We start from the raw sequence: 16,664 nt of genomic DNA, 5'->3' as shown, positions 1-16,664 counted from the left end.
GGGGGGGAAGGTGATGGTCTTTGACTGGATAGATCAAGGCCAGCAGTGGGGGCGGGGCCTCCAGGAAGTTTATTTTTGAGGGCAACTTTTGGAATCCCTTCGCCTGTGACCACGCTGACTGGGGATTCTGGGAGTTGTGATGCAAGAAGAAGGAGGAGGAAAAGGGATCTTGCATTTGGTTTTCTGGATTTATTTATTTATTTTGAAGTGATAAGTTGCTGTCCGAGCACATATACACAGACATACAGTATATATGTGTGTGTGTGTATACATGTACATGTGTGTGTATAAGTATATATAAACAAAATCAGTGACAGTTAATTAGTCTTACTTACAATAGACCTTTAGCGTAACGATGAAATCAATCGGACTGAATTTAGTCCTGCTCAGAGCAGACCCATGCGGACCTCAATCCCATTGCTCTCAATCGGTCTCCTTTAAGTAGAACTAAATCTGGATCCGGCTCACGGGGTCCTGCGAATAACGTGCGCAGGATCGTAGCCTCCCCCCCCCGACAGAAATCCGCTGACTGGGACCCACCCACGGCCAAGCGCGGCGCCTTCACACACACACCCCTCCCCCCGCGCTCACCCTTCCCTTTCGTGCCATTCATAATAAAAGGAACGCGCCGCGACCAAGGCTCTAGACCCGCCCACTGCCCGGCAACATTGCCCCGCCCCTTAGCAACGACGCCCCGCCTTCCTTTCTGAAGTCATCCGCCGCCGCGGCTTTTTCCTCTCCCCACACCTCCGCCACGCCCCCCGGCCGCCGCGCCGCGGGGAGCCAATCGCTTCCTTCCGAACCCCGTGACGTCACCGCCCGGCCGGGGACGCGCCCCTTCCCGCGGAGAGGGGGGGAAAAAACGTCAGTCGGCCGGCGAAGGCGGCCTCGTGGTTGGCCCGCGCCGCACGCGGAGCCTGCCGCCGGGGGTCGCGTGACCGGCGCGGCGCAGGCGCAGTTCAGCCCCACTAGTCTCAGCAGCAGCAGCAGCAGCAGTAAGTAAGGGGAAGCAGCCCCGCTCCGCTCGATGGTCCCGGAGGCCGCCCGGCGGGGACGAGGCATGGCCGGCACCACGCAGGAGAAGAGCACGCTCCTCCACCTCTTCGCCGGAGGGTGAGTCCCCGTCCCCTCCCTTCTCCCCACTTGCCCCCCCGCCCTGCCCTCAAATCTTTCCTTTCCCCCCCCTTTTTAATTCTTTTATTTCCTCCATTCATTTTTCCCCCTCTCTTTCCCATTCATCATTTTTCCCCTCCCTCCTTCCCCTCCTCATTCATTCGCCCTCCCTGCTGGTCCTTCCGTCCGTTCCCTTCTTTTCATTCATCTTCCCCCACCCCCGTCTTTCATCTTTTTCTCTTTCCTGCTTCTCACATCCGGTTCTTTCTTTGTTCATTCATAAATCTGAACCGTAGAGGGGGGGGGGCTCCCTAAAGGTCATGTAGTTCAGCCCTGCTCGTGATGCAGAAAAGACCCACCGCTCAAGCATCCCCTGACCTTGGGGTACTTCGGAAGCCCAGGGTCACGGAGTGGATGCCCCGGGATTCCCCCAACTGTGACAACATCAAACACCCCCCCCCCCGTTTTCAGGCTTCCCAGCTGCCCTCGGTATTGTGGTGACCTTCCTCCCATTTAGGGCCACCCAGTGAAGTCTCCGATTCCCCAACTGCCCCGCTCAGCTCTTGCAAATTCAAGCCAATGGCTTCTTTCAGGGAGTCAGTCCATCTCACATGGGGGGGGGGTCTTCCTGTTTTTCTGCTGCCTTCCACCTTTTTTTTTCGCATGATGGTCTTTTCCGGAGAATCCTGCTTTCTCCTGATGGGCACAAAGCAGGACAGTTTCAATGTTGTGGTGGTGGTGGTGGTGTTGTGTGTGTGTGTGTGTGTGTGTGTTTTCACTCCAGAGATAGTTCCTCTGTGCCTACCAGCATTGATCCTTACAGTAGCAGAGTAAGAAATGGGTCTTCCAGTGTATGGATGCAAGCAGATCCTTGTTATCATGCAAAGTACTGGAGGATCATTTGGTCCTGAATGGCCAATTAAGAGCCGCACACCCCCTGGCTTCTCAGTTGTCAATATGAACTGATCCAGCTCTCTGCAGTTTTGGACTCTCCTTGTTTTTAGGGATCCAGGGGTGTGAAAGGCTACCGAGGCTCTACCGATGAACTTCCCAGTTGAGCACTAAATCCCTGCCAGAGCGCCGTCTGACCTCTGTCCTGCTTGCAGACAGGTCACCCCAAGAGGAAGCTCTTTCTCACATGTACCTGAAATCGCCTCCCCCCTCCTTTTTCTCTCTCTGTTTTGCCATTTCGGTCCCTTCCCTCTGGTTCTGTCCTCTTGTGCAATTGGTAAACACGTTTGCTTCATTCTCAATGGGACAGCTTTTCAGGCATTTTGAGATGGCTATCATATGGCCTCTTGATGCTCTTGGCTTAACACACCCACTTCTTCCTTGTTGTCCCTCATCCTGCTAGCTTTCTCTTCCTTCCTTCCCCCTTCTATATTTCTTCCCATTCTCCTTATCACCACATTTTCCCCATTTATTCTGTTCTCCCCCGTTGTCTTATTTTATTTCCAGCCATTCTCTTCTCATTTCCCCCCCCTTCCGTTCCCCCTCTTTCTTCATTCTCTTCTCATCCACCCTCTTTTCTCATTTTGTTCCATGTTTCATAATATAATAATAATCTTAGAACGGCAGAGCTGGAAGGGTTCCTACAGATCCTCGAGTCCAGCCCTTACCGAGGAGGCGCAGTGGGGGAATTGAACTCCCAACCACTGGCTCCACAGCCGAAGACCGAAACCCCTGGGCTATCCGCTCCACTGATCCCCTTTTTCATTCAATCAACTCTCACTTTATCCTTCCTCCTTTCTTTTTGTTCTCCTTTCTTAAGTCCTCTTTTTAATAAGGCTAGGGATTTTATTTTCCCTTCTATTGATGTCCTTTAAAGTTGCTTCTAACTGCATTGCCAAATATTACCTGTTGTTTAGCTTTATAACGCACAGTATTGTTTTTCTTTGCACCCTTTCAAAGGTCATGCACAGTTCCTCAAGTGTTGAGAGTACGGTGGAATAAAATTAAATACATTTATATTCATTCCCTTTCCTCTGTTTTCCTGGATTCTGACTGGTGCTCAACTTCCCGCGTTTTCTTTCCTCTGTGAATATTTATTTATTTATTTATTGGACTTATATACCCCCCATAGCGCTACAAGCACTCTCCGGGCGGTTTACAATTTTAATTATACAGGCTACACATTGCCCCCCCCCCCCAGCAAGCTGGGTACTCATTTTACCGACCTCGGAAGGATGGAAGGCTGAGTCAACCTTGAGCCGGCTACCTGTCATGAAACTTTGGCAACTCCTGTGCCGTTTTTGACTGTGTGTTGTTCACTTCCGTCGCTCTTGACTGTCTTCGGAAAAGGAAAAACAAGACTCAGTCATCTTGCTTTTTTCTTCTGAAGCCACTAGAACTTTTAACTCCCATTGGGAAGAGAACGTGAACTTTCCTTTCCCTTCTATAAATGTGTATCAGCAAAGGGAAGAGTTCAACATTCCCTTAGTTTGCTACAGGATTTCTGCTGGATTGTTGCCTCTTGTACCCCCCCCCCCCGGCTGGCTGCCCTTGGCTCGCTCTGTCACTCGCTCACTCGCTGTTCCCCCAGTTGTGATCTTTTGGCCTCTCCCTGCTTTGCATCTGTTTTTCTCAGCTGAGATGACCTGAAGGCAGCTTCTTTCATCTATTGCGTCAGAGGTGGGCTCAGGCTGTGATTGGGGTGGGGAGAGGCTTCGGCTTTCCAAAACAGAGCGTCTTGGAGGTATTTCTGCGTACAGTGTATGCTGGCAGTTTTCTGTTCACACTGCTGAATGGGGGGCCGAGTTCTATTTCAAGCTCTTTATGTCAGATAAAATCCCAAACTTAAAAAATAATAACCTTAACATCGCAGAGCTGGAAGGGATCCTATAGATCATCCAGTCCAACTCCAGTCAAGGAGGCACCACCATGTAGGCGGAGACCTAAAAAACAGCTGCCCAGCCATTTTTTTCTTCCATGCAGGCATACTTAAATAATGGCATTTGTTTCCTAACGAGGAACCCTTCCATCCCGTTCGATGACGTGTACGATGGGTAGGCCACCTGCTGGCCTCTGGATCATCTTGGATCACAACTCCCATCATCCCTAGCCATGGTGGCTGTGGATCATGGGAGCTGTAGTCCAAAACTTGGGGAATGGCAGTTTCACGAAGGCAGTGTGTTCACTGTTTCACCTTTTAAAAGCAGGGCAAGAAACTTTTATCTGCCATTCTTAATTGGGTATTTATTTTGGTATCCCCTCCCCCACCCCACCCCCGCGAACTCAGCAGGCTGAACGAGGACATATGGTATAATTAGTTTTCTCCCTGCTGGAATCTAAGATAGAGTGCCCTCATTATCACGAGTATTCTTAGCTTTCTTTTCTACATTACCTAACACAGTCCCTGCACAGCGAAAACACTCTTGGAAGCCCTTTCTCCTTGGCCACGATGTTTACATGTTTGAAATGCTAGATGACAAAATTTTAAGGCTTTTTTTTTAAAAAAAAGGAAATCCTAGCATGAGACACCTAGGCTTTCTGGATGAGTAGGAATATTAACTCAGCAGCTGGTAGGAAATTCCTTTTTTTCAGATTATCCCTGTTATAATGCATAGTTGGGTAGCTTGGTTATGGATCGATAGTAAAGAGCCATTGGCTTTACTAAAGACCCGCTCCTGGTGCAGATGAAACTGGCTAGAAATGGACTATCGAAATATCTGCATTTTTAGTTTCTCCTGTGGGGTCGTCCTAATTCTCCCCTGCAGTTCAAATGTACCAATACAACCCTGTAATTATATGTATTTTTTATATAAGGTCTATCCCACACAGGGATTTTCTGTGCTCAGTTTTGAAAAGCTGGCTGCTGGGGGGATGGAGCAGGGAAGACTTCCATCGTACTACACCCCAGCTGCAATGTTGTTGTTGTTTTAAACGCCTCGGTAGTTGTGATGATCTTATTCTTCAGAACAAGTGGTACACTTCAAAGCAGAACACTTTCTGACCGATTTAAGCAGGGTGTGCGCTACCTTGGTCGAAGTCCAATAAAGGATACATACTCATAATGACAGAATAGCTGTTCTCTCATTCTTCTGCCTGGAACACTTAAGCTGTAGCATAAGGTGGGAGTATAATTAAAAACAGCCGCCTAGAGTGGTCGTATAGACCAGATGGGTGGGATACAAATCAAATAAATAAATAAATAAAATAAAAACAACAACTGTTGATTTCTAAAATACACTTCCTGTTGTGGAAGTACAACTCCCATCAACAACTCATTGGGGCGATGAGGGCTGTCCAGGGACCTAAAATTGGGGGAACCACTAATTTAAAGGTACACTGCTCCTTGATGCGGAGTTCCATCGGGTCATTGGCTGAAGGCCTTTGAAATGAGATGCACGAATCCTGCAGGTTGTGAAATTGTGTGAAAGCTGGTTTCCCCTTTTCTCTTTGGAAGAAATTGCCCATTTCTTGAGTGACTGGCCTTTTGAGTCACATTGGGTAGAATGAGCCGAGCCGCTGGTGTTTATGAGTGGTCCTTTGGAAAATAAATTGTGTCATCCATGGGGGCAAGTGAACGTGGTGGGGCTTTGTAAGTTTAGCCCGCGAAAGAGAACCAGGTGGAGGTTGAAAGGCTGGGCATTGCCCCAAAGAGCTTAGGCTGGAATTGACCCCAGGGGCTAGTGCTTTGTGTATCGTTTTTATTTGTGATTCTTTTATTGAACGTGTCAATAGGATCTAGTACTTCAGTTCTGGGGCTCCGCCCCACACCTCCCTTTCCTCATCCTTCTCCCTTGGTTCACCTCGGATCATTGCACAATTTAAAATTATGGATGTAGATGAAATATAGGTAAAATTAAAAACAAATTAAAATGCTGTGATCATTAGACTTGTTTTTGACCGGAAGTGGGATACTTCTATAGTGTTCTCTCGGCCATTTGTTAGATCTTATTTAATGCAAGTGGCAGGGCATGAATTGCACGCGCATAAGTGCTGCACGGATTGAATTTCTCCACAGTCACAGAACATTTGTCCTGTTGCTTTATATCTCGCCTTGTCCCTACTTAATCTTCCAAACAGCCCTTTGAGGTAGCTCAGTATGGAAAAGGAAGGGCTCCTTGTTTTTTTCCCCCCTGAAAAGCAGAGTCAAGCCCACCCTGTTTCATTAAAACTGGGTTGCGGGGCCCGAGGGTGGTGCCAGGTTGGTGGCAGCCAGCCTGCAGGCGACACTTTGCCCACGCATGTTATGGTTTGTAAAGAGACTGGAAACCTTGTTTTCCAGAGCATCAAATAGTTTCCCCGCCCCCTGCCATCCTGTTTATTTTAGATCCTCCTTTGTTTTCTGCTTTTATACAGAGAGATTCGGTTTTGCAGGGGTAGCACTGCCAAATCATTTCATCCAGTCCCCGTGGGCTGTTCTGCATTAGCTCCCCTGGGAGGAATGCTGCAGAGATGCCCTGCAGGGCTCAGGGAAAAGCAGCAACCCACGCAAAAGGGGCTGGAAAGCTCATTAATCATATTGCATAGTTAATTTGCGTTGTTCTGTGCCAGAGCCCGGGGAGGGGAGGGGGGTCGCTGGCTCACCGCTTTGTGAACTCTTAATACTGACAGGGCAGTTCTTAATGCAGCCGATGCTTGCATGCACACACATCTCTGGCCTTTAAATGCAAGGGGGTGACCTCAGGCAGCAAATGCCAGGGGGTGGGCAGCTACAACATCTTGGAGAAGGAATCTCAGCCCCATGCAACTCTCCCGGCACCAGCCTGTTTGCATCCAGATCCGTGTCGGATCCTGTCCCATTGTCAATAGGGAAGAAGGATTCAGCTCCCATTCTAATCTGCTTTTGTATTTATTTATTCAACAATATGTGTACTCGGTCTTTTTTCTCCTTCGAAGGACCCAAGGCGGCTTACATCCTTAAAAAGACAGTATTTACAAGCTAAAAGCTGCAAGTATACAAATATTTTTAAAAGAATTAAACATGCATTAGATTGAAAACAGTAAATATGGGGAATGTTCAAAGCACATTTTAAAGCCTTTTCGAAAGAAATGGAGATGAACGTCCTCTTATTCGTTTTCTCAGGCTGCAAAATGTTTGCAGTGGGTCCTGCTCGCTCAGGACTGGGGATTAAGATACCTGCCAAGCCTGGAGATTATTGAGATTGAGATAGCGTCTGTGAAATAACGGTCTTGCCCTATGCAAGAAATCTCAGTTGGCCCATGAAATAAATTATTTTTGATTAAATTTCCTGAATCAGTTTGCACCAGGCCAGAACAATAGATTTGTGGGTGAGTTGGGAAATAAGCACACTTCTTTTTTTTATGGGAAATGAATATATTTATTGGCTGAAATCTGGTTGCTGATTCCAGATAGAATAGACCAACTCCTGAATCCAGTCAGCACTTACAGTTAGAGTTCTCAATCTGATTTTAAGCCTTTGTTTGCAAAAATCTTGCCCTTTGAAACCATCCTGCTCTTTATGCAAGAGAAGGAGAAATGCCTCTTTCAAAGCCTGCAGCTTTTATACCTAATTGCATTAAAATAATTAGCTTTTCTGATTTATTTGCGTGGGCGGAAAAAAAGACTGCAGAATGATTTGGGCAGCGTTTATGTTTTTGTTTGTTAGAAAGTCATAACTTTTCAATTTAATCAGCCAGTTAATTTGCTTAAAAGCTGCAGTATGTGAATTCCAGCTCCCACAGCCCACAATGGCATAACCAGCTGGTTTGCCCCATTTTGGATCTGTTTCGATTGCCTCTCTGTCAGCTGATGTGGTTGGGGAAACAAGTCAGAAGCAAGTCATGGTTCTGGGGTAACCATGGTTTATTGTAAACTCTGGTAAGTCATTGTTATCTGGAGGTAACAACAAACCATGGTTTAAAATATGCCAGGATTTATAAGATAGCAACAAACCATGGCTTCTAGTTGTGGTTTGTAGTTGGTTAGTAAACCATTCTTATTTTTTGCATATTGAGTTTGGGCACCGTGACAAACCAGACGGTAACAAACCACAGTCCAGCTTATTGTTATGTGCAAGGCAGTCCATAATAATACACATACAACGAAATTCACAATAATTGGAGGGTCAGAGGTTTCTACCCCAAAGCTATATTTTGTGGAGACCAACAATTAGGTCTTCTGTGGGTTCCATCCGGAAGCAGCTGTTCAAGGTGTTTTCGAGGCCTGCTGGTGCGCAAACGGCATGCAAATCTGTGGGACCATCAACATAAAGAGGTTCGGATGCCTCTCAACCATGTGGGAAGGAACAGGGGCAAGAAAGTTAAAAGGAAGGAGTTCACCCATGGCCGGAGGGAGAACAGATGGTGCTTTGAGGATGCTGGCCAAGTCTGGCAGGAGATTGGAGCTCGGGGGGGGGGGGGTAGGGGTAGGGTGTGGGCGCACAGAGGATCAAAACGTGTCACGTTTATAAGGACTGCTGGCCAAGGTAGGTGCACTTGGTAACCCTGTGTCTTCGTTTTTCGAAGGAAAGTGCTCAGTTTGTTTGGAGATCCATGTTTGTGTCTAGAGATATCTTGATAATATTGCAAAGAGAAAGAACCCGTTAGGTGTGGAAGTAATGCTGAGTGCTAAAGGGAGTCTTACTGCATAGGCCTGTTTGGGAGAAGAGAGTTTGGAAATCACACATTATCAATGACAGACTGTAACGTTAACAATGTCTGATGTCATGATTCTTATTAACAGGAATAGATGCATTTCAATGTGTAACAGGCCACAGTGAACTGTACCTTTGGCGGAATGGGGGAGGGTTTATTTGAAGGGCTACATAAAAGCGAACTAAAAAGTAATTGAAAAAAGAAGTTTGTTGCATAGTTTGTTGGCTACAAGTTGCTTTTTGGGAAAGGAGCAAAGTCACGAGTTGATTTTCGAAAGGAAAAAAAACCCACCACCAGTTATTTTGAAAAAAAATTCCTTATCTATCCAGAGGGATTCTAGGAAAAACAGTATAATTCTGGCACAGAGTAGACCCCTATTTATCTAGCATAGGCTTTTTCGGATCGTGGCCCGCTTCACGAGCGGCATCTCAAGCGAGTTGTGACCCCCTGGAGTTTAAATGTGCAACTCTTGGAAGATGCCACGTTTCTCTTGCGTTTTCAGATGCTCCGAACGCTGCTTGAATGCAGATCTCTGTATGCTGAGGGCCCAGCCATGCTGGGTTTTGAAAAGCTTCTCCAGAAGCCCATCTGGCTAACTCAATCTTGCAACCCACACCAGCTTTCTGCCTGCCACCCTTGAAACCATTTATGACAAAAGAGAACAATGTATTTGTGAGCCAATAGCACTGGGAATTTCGTGTGCAGTTCCTCCCACCCACCCCTCTTCTTCAGCTCCCCCCCTAATTTTCACATGACCTGGGTGACCCCCTGTGACGACGCGCCTGAGCTGCTGAGGGTCTCTGTAAAAAAAAAACTTTTAAAAAAAACAGTCACTCTGGCCAAGAAGGGCTTAGGCATAAAAAAAGCATCTTTAGGCTTGGTTAAAAATATTTCTGCAATACGGACTGGCATCGGGCTGGGAAGGCTAAGGTCAATTGGCTAAATGGAGTTATGTAACCTGTTCTTTCCAACTTGGGAAATGCCTGGCCTGGCTCACTTACTCCTCTCGCCACCCCCCCCCAGCTGGCATGGGAGTTGTGGGCCAAATAAATCATTTGCCTCAAATCCTCAAGCTGCCACTGCAAGGTTGTTCTTAAGCAGTTTTCTATGCAGGAACAGAAGAGAATCATGCCCCAGATCCTGTGAGGTTTGAATGCCAGTGGTTCGTATAGTCGCTACTGTACAAGTTCCTTAGTCTCTAGTCTAGAACCTTAATGTACATGGTTTCAAATAACTTTAAATTGCTTTCAGTGCTTCCTTGTTTTAAACTGCTTGTCCTCTTGAGAATTTTTGATAGAAGGTAGAATATCGATATTTTACATAAATCAACACTGCAGCCCAAAATTACCAACAAGACCAGCCAGTGTCAACTCCAAAGAACAAAACATTAAAAAAAAACCAAGATAAAAACAGCAACAAACAGTAAGCGCACTTTTGCAGTAATTTACCACGCATTTCCCAGCCCTGTTACATAAAGGAAGACCATTGGCCCACTAACTCAGGGGTGCACAATGGTAGCACTCCACATTTTTTGGACTACAACTCCCATGATCCCTCACTGTTAACTACATTGGCTAAGCCTCATGGGAGTTGTAGAGAGGCCAATCTAGAAGTCCTGGTCTGAAACGCCTTCTCCTGCTTGTGGCTCTTCTCTGGACCAATTTTGGGATGTTCTGCTTGAATCCCACGTTTTGCACCATCTTCGTCTGATGAAGGGTTCTGTGGCACTCAAAAGCTGGCCTCATTTGTGTCTCTATTTTAGGGAGCCAATCCAGGCATCAGGAGTTTGCCTCTGTGGATGGATTGCATGGTTATTTCCTGTACATTTTTAGTAGCCACCGTCTCTCAGAAAAAGGCTCCCACTTAGGGGAAAGCGAGGGCAGGCGTTGTTTCATTAGCGACAGGAAGAAGCCCCCGCTTTGGCCTCCGATACCATTTTTTAATCCTCTGACTTTCAACCTTAGCCAGAGGCTCAAAGCCAGTGGCTTAAGGATTTGACCTGGCCATGTCCAGAATCCAAACAAAGAGGCCCAGCAGAACATCCCGCCGTGGCGGCTACTTGTAAAGCAGCCGTGAGCTTTGACCTTTGCTTCTGCTCTGTGTACAAAACCCAACCCTGGCTCCGACGTTCTGCCAATACAGCCACTGCCGTTTCAACCCCCATCCCCTTCCTGGGGGCACAGAGATCCTGCGCCCTTCACGTGCACACAAACACCGAAGAGGATGATAGGAAGGGAGGGGAACAAACTTTGGCAGCTAGGGTTCGTAAACAGGTCCTCCGGCGCAGGTTTTGTAGGCCAACCTGGTTGCTTCTGATGCCATCCTGATTTGGTCCAGAGCAACCGGTACGTTGGCGAGGTTAATGCGCTGGAAAACAAAATAAATTGGTGGATGGTAAGGTATCAGCTGCTGTAGCAAAACAGTGGCGACTTCTTTGTTTTCTCCCATGAAATCTGGAGGCATGATATAGATCCTAAAGAGCAGACTTATCAATGTGCAGACATTTGTATGCTATATACACCCTCAAATTCTTCTTCTTCTTGATAATCTAGGAGATTAAGATCTGTTGAGCTCCATCCTGGCCCATTCAGAAGGGCGTTTTCTTTCCCTCCAGAATGGAACCCATTCATTCTGCTTTCATCCCACGCCTCATGCAAACTGGCCAGAACTGAGCTGATTTGATTTGGGGACTGGTGATTTCTCCGAATCTCTGCTGGCAACCCGGCTGGACTTGTTAAAAAATTAAGTTCCATACTAGGCAGTGCATCCGAAAAAAACTTAATATCTTTCCATCTGTTCCAAGCCTCTCAAATTTAAGAATGCCTTCACTGGCTGGATAGCTGAGAGGTTGAGGTCTCTGGTTTGGCTTTCGGTGTCTTTCTCACCTGAACCTTTTATGCCTTCCCAGGTGTGGCGGGACGGTGGGAGCCATCTTCACCTGCCCTTTGGAAGTCATCAAGACCAGGCTGCAGTCTTCGAAGCTGGCTTTCCGAGCTGTCTATTACCCTCAGGTCCAGCTGGGGACCATCAGCGGAGAAGGAATGGTCCGGCCAACCACCGTCTCTCCGGGACTTATCCGGGTTCTTAAGTGAGTATACGGACGTTGGCTCTAGCTTTGCTTGGCAGGTGATACCAGTACGGTCCCGGTTTGTACAGGAAATCCAAAATGTCTGGAACCTGTCCAATCTTAGGAATGGGATAGGAATGCAGGGGTGGGTGAGGGAGAGACGATGAATCCTATGGGAGAAATCTTCTGGGTACCTCCCTGATGTTTTGGTCATGAACCGGGTAGATTTCCTCTATTGTCTTCCTCGGTGACCCCATTTGCTCCTGGTCTTCAGGGGGGGTGAGATGCCTCCCCCCCCCCCCGCAGAAGGACAAAACCACCTGGCAGATACAGGCCCACGTTTACTTTAGACAGCATGGACTGCTTCTTCATTTTGCTTGGGGTTTGTGTGTGTGTTTGTGTTTGCGCTAAGGGAGATTCCATGCCAGGCAAAACAGTCGGGTTGAAGGTTTAAAAATAAATAAATCGTGGCATCGGAACCAGGTATTTTGGCAGCTGGCCTGCTGACTCAGTACAAATGAGGTAAGAGTGGGAACTGGCTGCCTTGCACTACGGCTGGGCTCAAATCGAGAGATTCCACAGTTAAAGCGATACTCCGGCTTGGCCCACTCGGAACAGCCCTGTAGGAAATGTAGTTGCCGACTCTGGTATGACTTGTATTTCTGCACAGGGACGTTTTGTTTGGACCATGAACTTGAAAGAAACCGTTTAATTTGGCGGGATCCATGTTTGTTTCATTTTTTTGACTATGTGCCACCCATAATTTCCTAGACGACATAATTATTCTCTTTAGCTGTGGTTCTAAAAAAAAAAATTAACATTTCTAAGATCCGTACTATTCTCCAATACTCAGCCGTCTTTCTGCAGAAGGGGGAAATTTTTCTTGTTTATCACTTACATTCATGTCTTGAATTTCCTTCAGTCAGGCTTGCCCTCAGTCTTTGCTTGTAAGCGCTGTTAGGTGCTATATAGCCTGTAATCATTTCTCTTTTTTCTCTTTCTCCTCCTCGCTTTTTCTTACAGATCTATTTTAGAAAAAGAGGGCCCAAAATCACTTTTCCGTGGGTTAGGACCAAACTTGGTTGGAGTTGCACCCTCGAGGTATGAATCTCAAAAAAAAAACTTTCAGGATGACAAAGTTCCATCACTTCCGGCCAGAAGGCTGATGGGATTTGTAGTCTATTTGGGAAAACTGGATTAAATGATCAATTTTGGCTCCCACCTCATGCTCTTTTCTCTCTCATGCAGGGCGGTCTACTTTGCATGTTATTCAAAAGCCAAGGAGCACTTCAATAACATTTTCGTGCCCAATAGCAACATTGTCCATATCTGTTCAGCCGGCTCGGCAGGTAACTCGTCATCAAAATTATGGATGTCAATCCTCGTTTAGCTTTCTCATGTGCAAGGGGACCAAGCATATGCCCAGTATTTCAGAGACCAAGTACTGGGTGAATGAATCTCTTTACTTCTTCCCCATTCATTATTTTTAAACCACGTAAGTTTTTAGTATCCCAAGTAGGAAGAACTTTGCAAATTGTTGGTCAATTCTTGGTTGAAGAGGAATATAAAAAACTAAATTCACTCCTGTCCCAGTCCTGATGACTCAACAGTGCCATCTAGAGTCTGGCATGGGGGATACAAGAGATTTTATTTCTAAGCCCTTTAAAAATAATAATACAGTAATAACCTTGCGCCATCAAGTCAAAGGGGTGTGTGTGTGAAATACAAGATTCATTGGAAATAGATTCCCCCCCTACAGTTTGCAGGAGGGGAAATTATACTAGGTTGTAAATGGAATGACTGAACCTGGGATATGCATACATACTCCATATGGTTTGCAACATGTGGTTAAATAACTGTTTAAGATCATCGGTTTAAAAAAAACCCCACAAAACTGTAAATAAATTAAAAAGTGACAGTTGCTCCCCAGGGTTGAAAATAACTTTCTTTTTAAAACTACAAGGGTGTGGAAAAACTAGGAATTACGTTTCTTTTCTTTTTTCTTTTTTTTTAAAAAAGGCATTTTGCTGCTTAGAGGTACTAAAGCACCCCTTTTAAAAAGATAGTGCTGAATTTAAAAGCCAGAATATCTTTCTTATTTCTTGGGAAATACTTTATGTCTGTTCGCTCAGTATCTACATGCTAACCTCTTGCCAATTGGGATAAATCAACTTTAAGTAATCCACCAAGAAGTCTGATTTATTTATTTATATTTCATTTATTGAACCAGTAAACATGACTTGGTTCGACTATACAGTTCCCATCACAAAAAGCCAGCCCTGCCAATGATTGAGGAGGATGGGAGTTGTTGTCCCATACCAGTCGGAGGTGATAGACTGGGTCTTACCATTCAGTTAATTACATTTCTATCCCGTTTTCCCAGCAAAGAGCTCTAAGTAGAATATGTGGTTCCGTTCCTACTTTTATCATCACAATAACCCTTGTGCAGTAGGTCGGTTTCAGAGCCTGTGATCGGCTGGTCTATCTAGTGAACAAGTGGGGATTTGAACTCAGATCTCCCAAGTCCCAAGTTCAAGAATCAAGCCTTTACAGCTAGCCCTCCTCTCAGAAGCCCCAGTGGGGGGAATCAAACTCCCATCCTCTGGCTCTGCAGTCAGGGACCTACCTCACTGAGCTATCCAGCCTCTTCTTACTGAGCACTCAACATTTCTTTGATACACTAACCTGTTCATCTCTTTCCCACCTTTTTTTTCTCTTCTCCCCTCCTTTTTATTGGCAGCTTTTATCACAAATTCACTCATGAACCCCATCTGGATGGTAAAAACCCGGATGCAGCTAGAGAGGAGGTAAGGGACAGGTGGTTTGACCCCCCCCGTGAAACCACGCAGTGATACTATAAGGATGTTTCTGTAATTGTCTTTCTGAGGCCAAATAGGGGCCAGTTTTCAAGAGTTCTTGAATCTTTATCATGGCACAGCACGACGTTACAAAAAGCAGGTTAAGGCTGGGAAGGAAGTGAGGGGTGGGTAGAAATCCCCGGATCTGATGTGTGTGTGTGTGGACCTGTTGTCAGTGTGGTATCCTTCAAACTGAGGACAGACTGCAGACATTCAGAGACCAGTGCATCTCTTTCATGCAGAACAAGAACAATCAGCAGAGCTCATTTCAAAAGCATTTCTTCAAGCTTTTTGAAATATTTCTGAACCATTCCTTTTAAAAGATGCTGATCTAAAAGAAGAAGAAGAAGCAGGATTTTAGGAATCAATGTGAATACATTTTGGAATTTTTGGAAGTCTTCCTGGTTTAGTTCAGCTATTCCACGTGGATAAGTTCAACATCAAATCTTTATTTTTATAACCTTGTACGTTTGATCATGGTTAGGCATGACTTTGAAATCTTCACATACAAATAGTTTATAATATTTGTAACCACATAAATAAAGCATTAGGAAGTTCAGGGAAGAAGGCTGGAACAGAACTTACTGTTTTTCTATATACTGTATGTGTACTTCATAGCTCAGAAATGTTATTTTGCTGAATTTCAATTCCCAAAAAATCTTGCTAGAAGCTGGTTGGGAAGGTTCAGGTTCTATAATTCATGGAAGTAACTTTTCCAGGTTTGGCAATACTGATGCTTTTACACAAGGAGAAGAATTCAAGCAAATTTTATTCCTGCTTGCCCTTCAAAGTGGATGTACAGGAGGGTTTGGCATGTATTAAGTGTATACCTGTGTGATGTATTTTAAGATAAATTGCCTCCCTAATATTTGGGCCAAACAAAAGATATTCCTGTTTGAAAAGTGGGGGGAAAAGATTTTTTGAAAATGAAGAGGCACCCACTTTCTATTCACCCTGGAGAATATTTTGATTTTTTTTAAAAAAAAACTTTGTTGTCTTCTAGAGTGAGAGGTTCAAAGCAAAGGAACACTCTGCAGTGCGCTCAGTATGTGTATCGGACGGAAGGCATCCGCGGCTTCTACCGAGGCCTCACCGCCTCCTACGCCGGAATCTCGGAGACCATCATCTGCTTTGCAATTTATGAGAGTCTCAAGAAGCATGTTGTCAAGGATGACCGGTTGGCCCCTTCTCCCTCCGACAGCACAGACAGGAATTCCACTAACTTCTTCGGCCTGATGGCGGCCGCGGCCATTTCCAAAGGCTGCGCGTCGTGTATCGCGTACCCGCACGGTACGTGAACTTTTTGATGGGTTCTGTTCCCTGCGCCGTATGGATGCAACCTCAGTTGTTCCGTGACAAGACTGATATTTTTCTCTTTCCTCCCCCTCCCCACAGAGGTTATACGGACCCGATTACGTGAAGAAGGGACGAAGTACAAAACGTTTATCCAGACGGCGCGGTTGGTGTTTCGTGAAGAAGGCTATCTGGCTTTCTACAGAGGACTTTTAGCCCAGCTCATTAGGCAGATCCCAAATACCGCCATTGTCTTGTCCACCTATGAATTAATAGTATATCTTTTGGAAGACCGAGTTAAGTAGCAGTCCAAGACTTCAAATACACCCAACACACACAAACACACAGGAACGTGTGCATGCAAAAAAATTCCATGGACCAGCTTCTTCTGGAAGAGCCATTTCAGACAGCAACGTCAGTTGGAAGAGAGAGCTGAAAAATGTTATTTAGACATGCTTTTCTTCCCCCCCCCCCTTATTTTAAATCCTCCCTCACCCCCTCATTTTTTGGTTGTGACTTCTCCCTTTTGTTTTTCCCTTCTGGATTCATGCATTCTGAAAGATGATGATGTTCATGTTAATTATTAGTGTTTTTTTTTTAACTTAAAAGAGATGAGGTTCAGAAATTAAAACAACTAAATTAAATCTCATTATTTAATTTACAGACAGATCTTGGGTGTGTCTGTAACCCCCCCCCCCCCATTTTATTGCTCCCACACAAGGTGATGTCAAAGTGCATTCAAACGTTTTGCAACCTCTGAATTCTTTAGA

General features: G+C 45.6%; 1 protein-coding gene across 1 annotated transcript; it reads left to right on the top strand.

The window, feature by feature from the left end:
• The first annotated feature begins 956 nt into the window (after positions 1–956).
• Positions 957–16,557, top strand: SLC25A33 (solute carrier family 25 member 33). The gene is made up of 7 exons (XM_072977582.2): positions 957–1,113; positions 11,585–11,764; positions 12,767–12,844; positions 12,992–13,092; positions 14,484–14,550; positions 15,605–15,891; positions 15,997–16,557. Exons 1-7 carry the CDS (start codon positions 1,028–1,030, stop codon positions 16,197–16,199), a joined length of 1,002 nt encoding a protein of 333 aa, XP_072833683.2. The 5' UTR covers positions 957–1,027; the 3' UTR covers positions 16,200–16,557.
• Positions 16,558–16,664: the final 107 nt, after the last annotated feature.

The sequence above is a fragment of the Pogona vitticeps genome, chromosome 7 (assembly GCF_051106095.1).
Source record: "Pogona vitticeps strain Pit_001003342236 chromosome 7, PviZW2.1, whole genome shotgun sequence".
NCBI classification, from domain to species: Eukaryota; Metazoa; Chordata; class Lepidosauria; order Squamata; family Agamidae; genus Pogona; species Pogona vitticeps.
The sequence above is the reverse complement of the archived record's forward strand: the minus strand, read 5'-3'. Positions and strand labels throughout refer to the sequence as shown.